We start from the raw sequence: 16,410 nt of genomic DNA on the forward strand, positions 1-16,410 counted from the left end.
ATCATATTAATTGAGCAGTGTTGTACTAAACGTCATCCTTGTGCAAATCTGTCATATCTAGATCTATTTGTAGATGCTTGTAGGCATTTGTGTGAGAAATGGCGTAATTGATTGTTAACAAAATTTTTGATGTGAAAACATCTATTGCAGAACTAGAGTAAAATTGATCGGTAACGATTTTACTCTAGTGATTTACTGCTAACTTTTACAATGATGTAACCTTTTGCCCATAAAAGATGGTAGTTGCTCTACATCATCAGCTTTAGCCCGGGGTAGATATACCCTGGTCATATTACTTATCCTTTTTACACAATATATTTCCCATGTTAGTAATCATATTAATTGAGCAGTGTTGATTCGGTAGAGTAAGCAGCTAGTACAGTAGACTGTTGAAATAATGGCACCCCAAACGGCGGCACATTCGAGATAATAGCACATTGAGATCGGATGTTTACATACAGCACAGCTGTCTTGCGGTGCCTAAAAAAAGAAAACAGCAAGTCACATGATTACTTTATTTATTAAATTCGCCATTTTGAAAATGAATTCTGTACTGATGTCACAGATTATACCACTGTTTTACATTTATTTTAATTTAAAAGCCAGTCACTATGGCTCCTAAAATTAATAAACCTCATATAGAGAAGAAAAGAAGAATAATTAAGAACATTAAAGCTTAGTGACAAACTTGATATAATAAAGAAAATAGAACGGGGCATAAGCAGGAGTGCATTATTGGCAAAATATAAAATTGGATCGTCAACATGTTTGTTTTTTATGTGCAGTTAATAAAATTGCATTCTTCATCTCTCTATTTCTTATTTAACCTAATTATTTCTGCATTAAATATATTAAAAATAAAACTTTCTAGATAACGGAAAAATCAAAATAACGGCATCGTGAATCCCCGAATGTGCCATTATTCTGAAAGCCTACTGTACTTGTTGTTGTTATTTGGGTTTTAGGAGCATTAGCAACTAAGGCCATATTGCTCCAGGGATATGCGGTGGTCATTCCCTGACCTTTTCGCATCCTCTGTATTTGGTGGTCATGGGCTCGAACCCCGGTCTAATCAAGAAGCGTGTGCTATGCACTGCTGCTCCTACCCACTTGGCTACAGGGGCGCCTATCTACTGTAGTAATATTATGCCAGAATAAAAGCAGAATATTATGCAAGAAAGTGGGTAGTAATATTATGCAAGAATAAAATGCAGACTTTAATAAAATCTGCTTCTCTAGATTTTGATCAACATCAACCTTCTAAGTAGCATGAGTAAGTTTCGATCAAACCGTTCAAAAATTTAAATGGTTTTACAATTGCGATAAGTTTCACGTAATATTATGGAAGAATAAAAGCAGAATATTATGCAAGAAAGCGGGTAGTAATATTATGCAAGGATAAAATGCAAGATTTTGATCAACATCAACCTCCTAAGTAGTGTAAGTAAATAAGTTTTGATCAAACTGTTCAAAAATTTCAACGGTTTTTCTCTAGTGCCGTCGAATCCCGGAAAAAATATCCCATTTTCTTGTTATTATTATTATAATAAGATTATTTAAATAGGTAAAACTCCAGAACTTGGGTACAACTCCATATTTTGGCTAACGGTTACTTCTAATATTAAACAGTGAAAAAATTGCAAAATTTGATACTGTGATGCAGAAATCAATACACACTACTGTTTCACTGCAATAAACATTGATGCTTATGGACACGATGGTGATTCCAACATTTTTAAAAATTCAAATGTTGGAAGACACTGTCCTTCTAGTAACCTAATGGTTACTTCTAATATTAAATAGTGAAAAAAATTGCAAAATTTGATACTGCTTTCCCTGCCCACTGTCCTCCTAGATTGATATGCCTAGGGTGTTTATCCCCCACTTGACACTGTTTTTAAATCACAAACTCGTTTACTGATTTTAAAACAGCGGGATGGGAGGAAAAATGCTCTACCTGAGCTAAACACCCCCCCTCGTCGACGACACAAAACAATCAGAAAGAAAACGCCTTCGTGATAATCACCCAATCAAAGAATTCGACCGTACAATCAATCCCTTCTACAACAACGCACACTGCACGGAGACAAGTAGTACCCAAATAATGGAGTTTAGCCTTTAAGTATATTAAGATTATTTAAGTATATTAAGATTATTATAATACTTAAATGTTTGATTATAATTTGTATGATTTTTTACAAATTTTAATCTGTGATTTCGATATAATTAAATTGTGATTATTGTCAGTAATGTGGGTTAAGTATTATAATAATAATTAGAAAATGGGATTTTTTCTGGGGATATTTTTACCAGAGATATTTATATCTGTTACCAATGCTGCCATAGATGTTTTCACCTAAAAAAAAAAAGATCTTTCATGTGTACAGGGTACGCACGCTGCTTTTTAATGTAACATATACACACATTAACCAAAAAATACGAACCTTTATTCAGTATCGAATCGGGCTACCTTTGTTTTAAATAACAGCAAGTGTGTGGCGCAGTATGGATTCTGTTAGGTGTTTTAGTGTGTTTTGGTCTAACTGTAACCATTCTCCCAGAAAAATATCACGTAGTTGCAACGAAATTGAAGGAAGAGTTGAAGAGTCCTGTTGCTGAATAACTTTCTCCAGTATATCCCACACATTCTCAATAGGATTAAAATCAGGTGACTGTGGGGGCAGAAAAGATGGTGGAAATCCATTTCATGTTCTCCAAAACATTCTTGCATGATTCTGGCACGATCCTTGTTGCATTATCATCCATAGAGTAGCCATCACCTTCAGGATAAAAGTGTAAGATAGCAGGGTGCAGTAGATCTGATACAAAATTCAGTTACTCCCTAGATGACATTTGACCTTCCACCAGTATCAACAGACTCAGTCCATGCCAATAAAACATTCCCATACCATGATAATGTATTCTTCAGATGCTTGAAATGGCTTAACGTGGCAAGCAGGGTCCATCACTTCATGAAATTCTTGCCACACTCTGCCTACCATCAGTATAAAACAAAATGTATTGTGATTCATCTGACCACACGACTTTCTTCCATTGTTCCACTATCCAATCATGATATTCTCAGCACCACTACAAGCAGATTTTTTTGTTTTTCTCTGAAACAAATGACTTCTGAATAAGCAGATGACTGCCAATACCCAATTTCTTCAATTCCCTGCACTTAGTACTGGTTGAAATAGCGCAGTTCTGAGCTTTGTTGAATTCAGATGTTATTTTCTGCACACTGGATGTCCTCTTAAAGTGCAATGGCTTCACTCTTGAAGTATTGTTTTTCTGCCATATTTACATATGGCAGATTAAACACATTACCTTTGAGATGTGAAAGATCCCCTTGCTTTCAAGTCATTAAAAACCTTTAATATGGGTGCTTTTGAGAAACCAGTTGTCTTTCGTTTCTTGAATCATGGCTTCTGCTAAATGTGCATCCACGATAAGAATTTTTTCCAAGTCTGATAGATCACACGTTTTCTCCATTCTGGTTTCAGATTACTGCAGTCGAACAGTGCAGTCTTTATACTCACAAGGCAACACGTCTTCACCTCCACATCACAGTTTTCAGACTGTCTTTAGTATTTTATTTAGTATTTAATAAATACTAACAGCTTTAAGTATTTATTAAAATATATATATATTTTAAATATATTTATATTAACTTGATTAGGTATCTCATACAAGGAATTTTAATGTATACCATTAATTTTTGTGTTATCACTGTGCAGAATCTATAGAATAAAATTATTCAATTTAATTTTTAGTTTCTGGGAGCAGCTAGCTGCACTATTAGAAGGAAGAGGTAAGAAAATCACTGTATGTTATAAGTAATTTTAGTAAGCTGATTTTAAAATTATTAGAAGCAGAGCTTCACTTATACAAGCAAGTATATATGGAGTCTTCTGCTACTGTACTACTATGCTGTACTGTCCTCTTTTTTTCTTTTTGTTCTCTTTTGGCTTTGACCATTGTGTAAATTTCAGAAGTGTTTTTTTATCTTGTATATCTGATAAACTCTCTTTGATAATATCAATATCATCCCTTTCTTTTTAATGTTTACTTATTTGTGAATAATTCATGCTTGCTTTGTATATGTAACAAAAATGTTTTGATTAAACAGAATAAGTAAAAAATACTACTTACTTACAGCTTAAATATACCACAATATTTCAACCTGATGTTATAAAAGTGCAAGTTTTAAGAGACTTGAGCAAATTAAAAGTAACTCAAGTAAATTTAGGGCAGCCCTAAATGTGGCTCTGCCCTACTTTTTAAATTAAATTATATAGGTAGGAAGCTTAACTTGTATTGTTATTTTATGTGATATGATCAGACGCAACTTGCATCTGAGGCAAATCTACACATTTAAGTTGAATAAAAACTTTAATGTTGAATAATAAATAAAAAACATTTTATATAACAGGAATTAGTTATAAATTTAGAGTGAGACCTTGATTATCTAAGTTGGGGACTGAAACCATCTGAGATAATGGATAATAAAAGTCCAATTTTTTGCCTTTTTTTTTTTTATAGGGGTTTAGAATCATTTATTTAAGTAAAATTAAATGCAACAAGGCATCATATCTTTAAGAGTATAATAATCTATATAATATTGGTGTAAACACAGACAACTCTTAAACGAAAAACTATGTTAGTAGTTTGAAGGGCATCATTTTATTTATATTTCATATTGTGCTCTTCCTTCACAACGAGTTGCCATGTATTGCACTGGATTGTCATGTCTGCAATACCAGGGTACCTGCCCACCCACCAACGAAAGGCCAACAAGCCTTGAAATGGTGCTGTCTGGGTGGTGGTGCCCACTGAGAATAAGTAACAATAATCTTCTCTTTTAGTGAAGCTTTACTTATTTGAGGTAGGGCAATACAGGAACTCCCCGACTTACGTAAGGATTGCGTTCCTTGGAATGCTATATAAGTTGGAATTTCCCCCATGCTTGTGCAGCACTTGCAACTGTGCTCGCTGAATTGATTGAATCAAAAAAGAAATGTTCAATGAACATGTAAATAGAATTATTTATTGTATTTGTTCAATTTTTTCTCATGCACAGGAAAAATTACAAAAGTGTGCAATTTAAAAAAAAAATTTTAAACTTATAAAATTACAAAAAAAGAGAGGAGACAGGCTTAACTTCAGTAAGTTTTACCTCTCGAGCATCATTGTCAGATGACTGGACGGTGGCTTTTGTCTTTTCATTGTAAATTTCTTTGTAGCAAGCAAGCATATCATTAACCCCTCTGTTAACTTTTAAGAATCATTCGCTGTCAGGATCCATCTTCTCAAACCTTGCCATTGCTATCTCTCTGGTGATGAAGCGTCTCGGCTCCTCATTTGGTTCATCTTGAGCTCTGTCAGCATTTTCTTCTTTCACTATCACTGCCTGCAAGTCAATAAGTTCTTCGTTAGATTATTCCTTCTTCCTTTATTAACTTCCTCTATTATCTCCTCCACATCTTTGGCATCGACCTCCAACTGAAGTAGCTCTGCAACCTTTACAATTTTATCTGTAACCTCTTCATATGATTCATCTTTTTCAAATCCTTTGAAGCCTTTTACATACCATGGGCATATTTTCTTCCATGTGCCATCTAAACAACCTTTAGTAATTTCCACCCAGGCCTTATTAATGTTTAAGATGGCGTGGTAAATATTGTAAGATTTCCAAAAGTCTCTTAACATAAAATTTTTCTCATTGTCTACTGCAGACAATGCCTAAGCAAATGTTGTGCGTAAATAGTATGCTTTTAAATTCGAAATAACACCCTGATCCATAGGTTGGATGAGTGAAGTCGTGTTTGGCGGTAGAAATATGACTCTCATGTTCGAATTGAAATCATCTAGATGCATAGGATGTCCAGGAGCATTATCTAATAGAAGCAAAATCTTGAAAGGAACGTCATTGACTTTACAATATTTTTCAACCTTGGAAATCAAGCAGCATTTAAACCAATCCTCAAAGAGAGATATTGTTATCCATGCTCTCTGGTTCGATCCGAAATGCACCGGTAGGGTGGCTTTATTGATGCATTTAAATGCACGAGGATTTTCAGAATGGTACACAAGCAGTGGTTTTAATCTCTAATCTCCCACTGCATTAGCCCCAAGCAAGAGCATGGCCCTATCTTTTGACACCTTGAAATCTGGCATTGTATTTTCCTCTTTGACACTGTATGTTCGATCCAACATTTTTTTTTCCAATACAGAGCAGTCTCGTCAATGTTAAAAATTTGCTGTGTTGAATGCCGCCTTCATCAATAATTTTTTCCAACACATCAAAAAATTTCTCTGCAGCTGCAGAATCGGCACTGGTGACTTCACCGCATATTTTAACGTTGTGGAAACCAGTGCAATGCTTGAACTTATTAAACCACCCATTGCTTGCCACAAACTTGGGTTGGGGTTTGCCATACTTATACCTAATATCTTTATAAATACTTGTTTCTATTGCTTGAATGGTCATTAGACTCAGGGACACTCACTTCTGAATCTTATTTTCCATCCATATTATTAACAGCTGTTCCATCTTCGATATAGCACCTGAACGCTGTTTTGTGATCACTGTTGATCTTTTGCATTGATCCTTTGATGTGTTCTTTTATACACGCACTGTCCTTTAAAATAGTATTCACTGTTAAAGCAGCGAGACCTAATTCCCTTGCAATAGATGACAAACTTTGTCTTGCTTCGTACTTAATCATTTTCATTTCTAAATCAATTTTGTTTCGTTTCCTGGCATTGCCATCACTTGCACTTTTCGTTGGTCGCTTTCCCTTCATCATTGTAATACATAAATAGGAACAAAGATAAGTTTCTGAAAATTTGGGTTTTATATGATCGAAGATTTCGGTGAAAGGGAACATTTCAATTTCACCATAATAGCATAAAAACCCACAAAAAATATCACAAAGACGTTCAAAATTGATTCTTATAATGGGAACATATGATAATGATGAAAGGGTAGTGCAATTTCCATTGTAAATATGACCTTTTAGAGAGATAAATAGTTTAGTAATATAGTGAAATTTTCAGCTTCCAAGCACTTCGAACGAATTAAAAAAAAAAAAAAAAATCCACTATGTTAATTGGTTTACATTACGATATTTTCACGATACCTCCATTTATTCCTATGGAATGGAAAATACATTTCCACGATTTTTTTAAGTTTGCACTGGCCAGCAAAAACATATGTAAAGTCAAATTTCCATAAGTCAAGTATTACGTAAGTTAGGGAGTTCCCGTGCATGGCAACTCATTGTAAAGGAAGAGCACAATATGAGATACAGATAAAATGATGCCCTTCAAACTACTAATGTAGTTTTTTTGTTTAAGAGTTGTCTATGGTGTGTTTACACCAATATTATATATATTATTATACTCTTAAAGATATGATGCCTTGTTGCATTTAATTTTACTTAATATTATCACATACACCTTCTGGCATCTCTCATATTGTGGGATTATCTTCACGACTGGATTGTCATGTCTGCAATACCAGCATACCTGCCCACCCACTGTTGAAAGGCCAACAAGCCTTGAAACGGTGCCGCTGGGTGGTGGTGGTGCTGCTGGGTGGTGGTGGTGCCCACTGAGAATAAGTAATGATAGTCTTCTCTTTTAGTGAAGTGTTACCTATTCAAAGTAGTGCAATACATCGCAACTCGTTGTGGAGGAAGGCACAATATGAGATACAGGTAAAACTACTAACGTAGTTTGTTTTTTTAAGAGTTGTCTATGGTGTGTTTACACTAATATTATATAGAATCATTTATATACTTATATTAATTTCAATAAAATGGAGGTATGTATAGAGTAATTTTTAAAAGCTTTTATTAAATGAAATATAGTAATATGTGTAAAATGCACAGTATATGTAGTGTTACACAAAGTAATGCTACTCTCTGTAATTTATTGTTTCTTACAATAAAGAGTAAAATTAAATATTTTACTTTTTATTGTAGGAAAATATCTAATAGTAAAATGAAGGTCTTGCTATTTTTAATATTAGATTAGTAAGACCCAGTAACTAGAAATCATCAGGCTATAATTAATGTCATTGTAGAAAAGTAATAAAATGTCAATGTAGAAAAGTAATAACTATTTAAGAAGTTCCTAAATGCACAGGTTGATATTCAGGACAGTGTGATAAGTGTACTTTTTTTTTTAAATTAAGGACATTGTTTTAGTTGTATTTTCTTAATATTTTCAAAAATATTAGGGTAGATATTACTAATTATAAGTTTGAGAACTTTTGTCATTAAACATGACATCTGGATGTGAGAATCAGTGTGTAATATTTTAATATGGTAATCATATTAATTTAAGCTTTGACAAAAAAACATATTCAATCTTGTTTTAATTGCAAATATTCCTAATTTTAATATTTTTCAATTTGAGCAGTGACATGATTCCTCAGACCATACATCATTCTAAGACCAGTGCTGTTGACTGGATGAAATCTCTCTTACTCAAAGCTTAGTTGGCATTCTTGTAAAGTTTGCTGTACTGTCCTTTGTGTTTTTTTTTTTTTTTCTCTCTTTCTCTTTTGGCTTTGACCATCTGATTCAGTTAATAGAGACCTCAAATTAGTACAAGATTGGATAATCATGATCCTACTCTATTAACATTCATCTAGAAAAGATCTGCAAGACAAATTTGTGAGGAACTAAAGATATGCACTTAAGTTGTGAATGTATACAGGGTGTATCACAACATGTGGGACTCGCTTCAAGGATGGATTTAGGACCTAAAAACAATAAAAAAAGAAGTTTGTGTAAACATAGGTCTGATTTCACCTAGTTTCTGAGTTTTTGTGTTCCAAAAATTCTCTCCATAAATTGAGTTAGCATAGCTGGCTCCATTCGGCTGTGTACAAATAATGCTTGATATCTCATAGAGGGCCTTACTGTAGTTATGTAAACAAGATCCCATAGTGTTCTTTGAGTGATTTTAGTTAGTTCTACTGACACTACATTTGGAGCTCTTTAGTGACATTTTGATACCGTGCATTTTCTGTGATAATGGAGGCTTATTCAAATCGAGAGATGGCAGCCGTATCTTGTGTATGGACTTGCTAAATGCATTGCAGCTGAGGCAAGACGTCTGCATGCAGAAAACTTCCCCAATCGTTGTGTGGCAAATAAGACCTTTCTGAGAATACATGAATGCTTGCAGTAATTGGTTCGTTTAGAAAACAAGTTTCAGATGGTGGTAGACCACAACACCAGAACAGCAAATCCAACAGACACCTGAACTTTTGAGCGGGTAAGGAGGTCTATGATGGCATTTGCATGCATGCATGTATTCAGTTGTGCAGTGGTCATTTTGAGCATTTCCTGTAAACATAAGCAGATAGTTGCTGTAACTCAGAAACAAGGCAAAATCGATTCTATGTTTACATGAACTTTTTTTTATTGATTTTAGGTCCTAAATGCAGCTCTGAAGTGGGCGCCACATATTATGATATGCCATGTATAAGGATTAAAAGGTGCATTAATATATAATGCATTACCTGATTAGTTTATTCAAATTAAGCAATATTAAAATCCTCAAGCAAGGTATGTGAGTAGCTACGAAAACCAGAAAATTTCTGTAAACTTTACTAGTCCTCAAGTATGATATTTGTTTCCATCGGCATCAGTAATTGTTTTTTAATTGGTAAACTATAACCATAAAAAAAATTCTTTAAAACTGTATTTTGGAGTAAGGAAAAAAGGGTGTTGCCTTTTAATTTTCCCCAGTTTTTGGTGTCCTTGGATTTTGCAGACTTCTCATGAAATTGACCTTAAGCAGTCAGGGATTTTTTTTTTTATAACAAGACTTTTTTCTAATGATTGTTTTATTTTATTATCTTGTATAATGTCAAAATTAAGAATAAAATTTTAAAGTTTATTCTGTACTCCTGTGTACTCGCTGCACATTGGAGTATGAACTTCATAATAAACTGAAAGGACAGAATTCATGGGATACCTGATCCTGGGCAACATGACACTGTCACCCCTCTCACTAGTGGACGAACCCACCACTTGGCAGGTATATAGGTACGCTGCATCACTGCATTCATATAGACGGTAATTCGATGTCAGTATGGATAAATGTCGTGAATTAACAGACTTTGAAAGAGGGATGATAGTAGGTGCCCAAGGCATGGGTCACTCTATCGCTGAGGTGGTACAGAAATTTCCCTATCTCCGTTCAACAGTATCAAGAGTGTATCAGGAATATGCCATTTCTAGAACAACATCTCATTGTGGACAGCGCTGTGGGCGGAGAAAGTGGTGGATGAACGTAGCAGTTGACGTCTGTCTCGCATTGTTTCAGCCAACCAGAGAGTGACAGTGGCACAAATCACTGCCAACTTCAACAAGAGAGTTTGCCAGAAACATTTCCACCAAGACCATCAGGCGATCATTAGCTGCAATGATTGCCTGATCGGCCGCTTGCATAACTTGCAAGCGGCCGACCCACCAGAGTCCCATTCCCAACACCAAAACACAAGACTTTATGCCTCGACTGGATGAAAGAACATTGGCACTGGATCTTGGATGGTTGGAGATGGATCTCCTGGTCCGATGAGTCCCGTTTCCAATTATTTCGAGCGGACAGGAGGGTGTGTATTTAGCGGAAACCACATGAAGCTATGCAGCCGTATGTCAACAAGGAACTGTTTAGGCAGGTGGGCTGTCAGTAATGGTCTGGGGCATGTTCAGCTGGCACACGTTGAGATCTCTGGTACGTCTAGATGCATCTCTCAACAGTCTAGGTTACGTGACCATCCTTGCAGACTATCTACATCCCTTCATGGTCATCTGGTATCCACAGGGCAATGGACTCTTTCAGCAGGACATTGCGCCTCTCCACATAGCCGTGGTGACTAGAACATGGTTCAAAGAGCATTCTCCAGATTTTTTACCACCATGGAATCTCCCTGTTCACCGGACATGAATCCTGTGGAGCATCTTTGGAATGTTGTGGAAAGGTCTGTTCAAGCTTTGGATCCTCCATCCAGGAATGCGACAGAATTATGGACAGCTGTGCAGCAGGAATTGTTGGAATACCTGTGGAACTCTTTCGTGAACTAGTGGACTCAAAGCCTCTCCGTATGCCCACCCGCTTATCCAGGCGAAAGGTGGGCCTACCCGTTACTAGGTAGGTATCCCATGATTTCTGTCCACTCAGTGTACTACAATATTAATTGTACAGTATTGTGTTAATACCCTAGCTTACTGATTATCCAGTGATTGAACATCTAACTTGCTAGATTTTCTAACAATCAGCTATGAGAGGCACCTGAGCCACAAGTGCATCTAGTATGCCATTCATACATAGGGCATTACAATTAAAAGGCACCAGGGTCTATCCCTTATTTTTAGACTTAATGTATTTGCCATCTGGACCTTTATTATTGTATTTGAGTTGAAATTTTGAATTTGATTTAAAAATTAGACTGAGGATTTAGAAAATTTAAATTTAGAAATTGTATATTAAAAAAATTATTTAGAAACTATAAAGTAAAAAAAAAATTATTTAGAAATTGTAAAATCTAAATGGTAATGTTTATTCCAATTTTAAATCAGATTCAAAAATTTCAGCTCAAATATGACAAAAAAAAAACCTCAAATAGCCTAAACCTGAAATTAAGCAAGGTAAACACTGGTGCTTTTTAATTGATATTTCTAAATTTAAATTTTGCCTAATGAGCTGCTTTTTTTTCTCAGTAGAAAGTTGTTTACTTCTCTCAGTTTAGCTTAAAAATGTCCTTGATTTACTTTGGAAATAAACATCAGTTTTATTTGAAGAGAAAAAAAAATAACAGATGCAATTAGTTGTATATGGTGTTGCTCTTCAGTGTGTGGATTTAACTGTGTAGAACTGCTGGCTATATAATGAAGACAGTTTGTGTTGTCTCCACTTATGCTGCTGTTGTGCTTTTTTGTTTTGTTTTGTATTTTTATCCAAATAAAATTAGTTAGATTTATTTCAGAGTGCACCAGTGATGTTTTTAGACTAAATCAAGGGCAAAGAACAATGTTTCATTGAGAAAAAAATCAGTTGATTGGGCAAATTTAAAATTTAAAATTTGTAAAATCTAAACAGTGACACTTAGTCCAATTTTAACATCAAATTAAAAAAATTCAGCTCTAAATGACAAAAAGTGGTCCAAACAACAAATAGACAAACTTGAAATTAAGCAAAATAGATTCTAGTGCTTTTTAATTGAAATGCCATGTATATGTGTATTTCATTGTAAAAACAAAACACCTGTATAATTACAGTACCTGCATTTTTATTACACAATGGCATTTGTGTAAGGTGATGGGACTAAAATGCCAAATAGAAGGTGAATATAGAATTAGGCAACTGACAACAAGCACGTGACAAGACCTACTCTATGCGCATTACAGTTATGTAGTTGCAGCCATTAAAGTCATTGTGCTAACACTATTGGGTCACTTTGATCATGGACCATTTATGAATTACATAATGAAATGAAAGAATGTCAGATAAAATATTATGATGCATTATGGACAGCAGTTTGCTGTCCATAATCCATAATGATCCTGCAATGCTTCTTTAACCAGTGACTCCATTATTTTATCCAGAACAGAAATTAAACTAACTGGTCTGTAATTATTCGTGTCACCCTTCGATCCCCCATTGTGAATTGGGATACATTTGCGCATCTCCAATCCGTGGGGACCTCCCCTGAGTCCAAGGATGCTCTCATAATTATGGCTAAGGATTTGCTTAGTTGCGTTGCTGCCTCCTTTAATATAACTGGATAGATCCCATCCACCCCAGGTGCCTTTTTTATGTTTAACTTCAACAATTTCTCCACCACTTTGCTCTCAATTATTACAAAATCATTAAGCACCCTGCTACAATTTGATAACCTTCTGCCATTTTCAAACCTTAATAACTCCTCATGTGTGAATGTAGATGCAAAATACTCATTCAGTTTGTTTGCTATCTGAGCAGGATCATCAACAGTCGAACCATCGATGTCAAGTGGACCAATCAGATACATCCCCTTTCTTTTAGAGTTTATATAAGTAAAGAAATCGTTGCTGTTTTTCTTAGCATCCTTTGCCAAAGATTTCTCGTAATCTGCCTTCGCCTGCCTAACCTCCTTTGTGACCTAATTACAGACTAGCTTATATTTGCCCTAGCCTTCTGAGTAGCTTGATAATTTATATGCATCCCATGCATTTTTCTTTTCTGTCACGAGTCTCATTAGTTCATTTGATAACCATTTAGGCCTAACTTTGAACAATATTTCTTAATATGTATGAAACTTTTAGTAGCATCCACGATTAATTCCTTGAATGCTTGCCACTTAGAATTTTCTGTTTATAACATTGTCAGTTGATCCCACTGTACTCACCTTTACGGAAGCAAAAACCCTTTCCTTTTACCCCTGATGGTAATTATATCTTTAAGTAAATCCCACATCAGTACACTGTGATCGCTGCCACCTAGTGGTTCCTTTATCTGCAAATTCTTAATACACGAATGCTGATAACCACATCAAGAGTATTACCCTCTCTCTTTGCCTCTCGAACATGCTGCTGCAGAAAACAATCATCCAATAAATCCACAAAAGTCTTACTAGTGTGTGAGTGACCAACCCACAAGTTCCAGTCAATATCTGGGAAGTTAAAATCCCCCGTTATAAGACATTCTGATTTACTAGTCCATTCTATTTCTCTGTACAATTGTTCATTGTACTCATTCGAGTCATTAGGCCTATAACACACTCCTACTCTTCTTTTTGCTTTCGCAGTGCTTATGTCACACCAAACTGACTCAACAGTGCACTGTTCATCTATATCAACTGGATGCACTTCTTTAGATTTTATGTTTTTCTTAATTAACAGCATGACACCTCCTCCCTTCCTATCCTGTCTATCCTTTCTGTACACATTATACTCCCCAAATTCCAATTCTGCATTCCTAATATCAGTGTGACACCACGTCTCTGATATCCCAACAATATCCGCCTTTGACGTCTTGACCAACACTTCAAATTCATCAAATTTATTTACTATACAAGGGTATTATATATATAAGAGTATTAACTGAGTTGAGTGGTGGTGCTTTCAAAATTCAGGAACACAGAGCCATGTACAATAAAAAACAGTCTCAATGTAAAGATTTAACTTTAAAAGAAAGAGTAGATATACAATTATATATGCCATTACAGGAAAAAATTTTTGTTTTGTTCTTTAGCATTAGCTAAAGAACATTGGTAGAGGCATATGCTGCAAGAAAGCAAGCTTATGCAGCATCAGCCAAAAAAAAAAAACAAAAAAAAAAAAAAAAAAAACACTTCCACTTCATCCCCTCCGTTCATTCAAAATACCTGTTCAGCTGAGCCTTAAATTTATTTAGGCTATCAACTTCCACAACGAGGGATGGAAGTCTATTCCACCAACCAACTACCAGCTGGCTAAAGGCATTTTTCTGCACATCTATCCTACATCTCTCTTTCCTCAATTTGAATTTATGCCCTCTCAGGTGATTATTCTGAGCACGTGGAAGAATCCCATCAGCATTGAGCATGCTGAAACCATTCAAGGCTTTATACACCTCTATCAGATCACCTTGCCAGTGCCTAGTCTCCAGACACTGTAATTTGCAAAACTTAAGCCTTTCTACATAAGAGCAACCCTTTGTTCCATTCACTAATCTTGTTGCCCTTCTCTGTACTCGTTCCAGCAGCCCTACATCCATCTTGAAATGAGGCCTCCAGACCTGTATACAATGCTCAAGGCGTGGCCTGACCATTGACTTATACAAGGGAATAATCACCTCCTTATCCCTGCTAGAAAAATTCCTGTATATCATTGACAAGACACCATGAGCTACTCTTGCAGCCCATCTGCACTGCTCACAGAACTTCATATCTGCCCGCACAATTACCCCCAAAGTCCTTTTCATTCTCTTCCACTGTCAGTGTAGTACCACAAAGTTGATACGTTGCTCTGGGGTTGCTGTTTCCCATATGTAGTACTTTACATTTGTCAATGTTAAACTTCATTTTCCACCTCTCAGCCCATCTGCTCAACCTTTCCAGATCCTGTTGCAGCAGCATAGCATCAGTAGTGCCCTTAACAACCCTGTCAACCTTTGTATCGTCTGCAAACTTGGACATTAAGTTTAATATACCATCATCAATATTATTTATAAATACAGAAAACAATAATGGACCCAAAACTGAACCCTGAGGGACTCCACTAATGACATTAGTCCACGATGAGCAGTGTCCATTGATTACCACTCTCTGTCTTCATCCCTTTATCCATAGCAGCAATTTGCCTCCAATGCCACACTGCTCCAATTTGTGCAGCACTATCAAAAGATACATGTGCAACAGTATCAAAAGCCTTTCTAAGATCCAAGTATGTAATATCAAAGTAATTCCCTGCATCCAGTTCTTTTTTTACTGCATCATAGTATCCAATCAAATTGGTCGGGCAAGACTTTCCCTTAACAAAACCATGCTGTGTCCGAGCTATAACTGAAGTCTTATCTAGATGATCGTGCAATGCTTCTTTAACCAGTGCTTCCATTAATTTTCTGGAACAGAAGTTAAACTCACAGGTCTATAATTACTTGTGTCAGCCTTTGATCCTCCTTTGTGAATTGGGGTCACATTTGCACATCTCTAGTCTATGGGTACCTCCCCTGAGTCCAAGGAAGCTCTCATAATTATGGCTAAAGGTTTGCTTACTTCCTTTGCTGCCTCCTTTAATATAACTTGATAGATTCCATCCACCGCAGGTGCCTTTCTTGTGTTTATCTTCAACAATTTCTCCTCCACTTTACTCTCAGTTATTACAAGATCATCTAGCTTACTGCCAGACTTAAATACACCTCTGGCATTCCCCTCACTGAATAACTCCTTATGTCTGAATGTCGATGCAAAATAATCATTTAGTTTGTTAGCTACCTGAGCAGAATCATCAACAGTTGAACCATCAATATCAAGTGGACCAATCTGATTCATCCCCTTCCTTCTAGAGTTGACATAAGTAAAGAACTCTTTGCTGTTTTTCTTTGCATCCTTTGCCAAAGATTTCTCGTAATCTCCCTTCGCCTGCCTAACCTCCTTTGTAACTTGGTTACAGATCAACTTATATCTATCATAGGCTTCTGTGTCACATGTTAATTTATATGTATCCCATGCATTTTTCTTCTCTGCCATATGTCTCATTAGTTCTTCTGACATCCATTTAGGCCTAAACCCTGAACAATGTTTCTTAGTTGGTATGTAAAGCCTAGTAGCTTCCAAGATAAGTTCTTTGAATGCTTCCCATTTTGAATTTGCTGTTGGTAACATCATCAGTTGGTCCCACTCTATAGAGTTTACGAAAGCAA

The 16,410-nt window shown here is 35.8% G+C and overlaps 1 protein-coding gene across 1 annotated transcript in view; it reads left to right on the plus strand.

The window, feature by feature from the left end:
• The window catches only part of LOC150088808 (E3 ubiquitin-protein ligase RNF115-like), a 166,114-nt gene that overhangs the window by 88,318 nt on the left and 61,386 nt on the right, over positions 1-16,410 (plus strand). The window contains exon 5 of the mRNA XM_090370911.1: positions 3,777-3,814. Within this exon, the coding sequence (XP_090227037.1) occupies positions 3,777-3,814 (38 nt within the window). The remainder of the gene's footprint in view (positions 1-3,776; positions 3,815-16,410) is intronic.

This window comes from Mastigoproctus giganteus, chromosome 3 (assembly GCF_048544385.1).
Source record: "Mastigoproctus giganteus isolate SK-2022 chromosome 3, ASM4854438v1, whole genome shotgun sequence".
In the NCBI taxonomy this organism is placed as follows: domain Eukaryota; kingdom Metazoa; phylum Arthropoda; class Arachnida; order Uropygi; family Thelyphonidae; genus Mastigoproctus; species Mastigoproctus giganteus.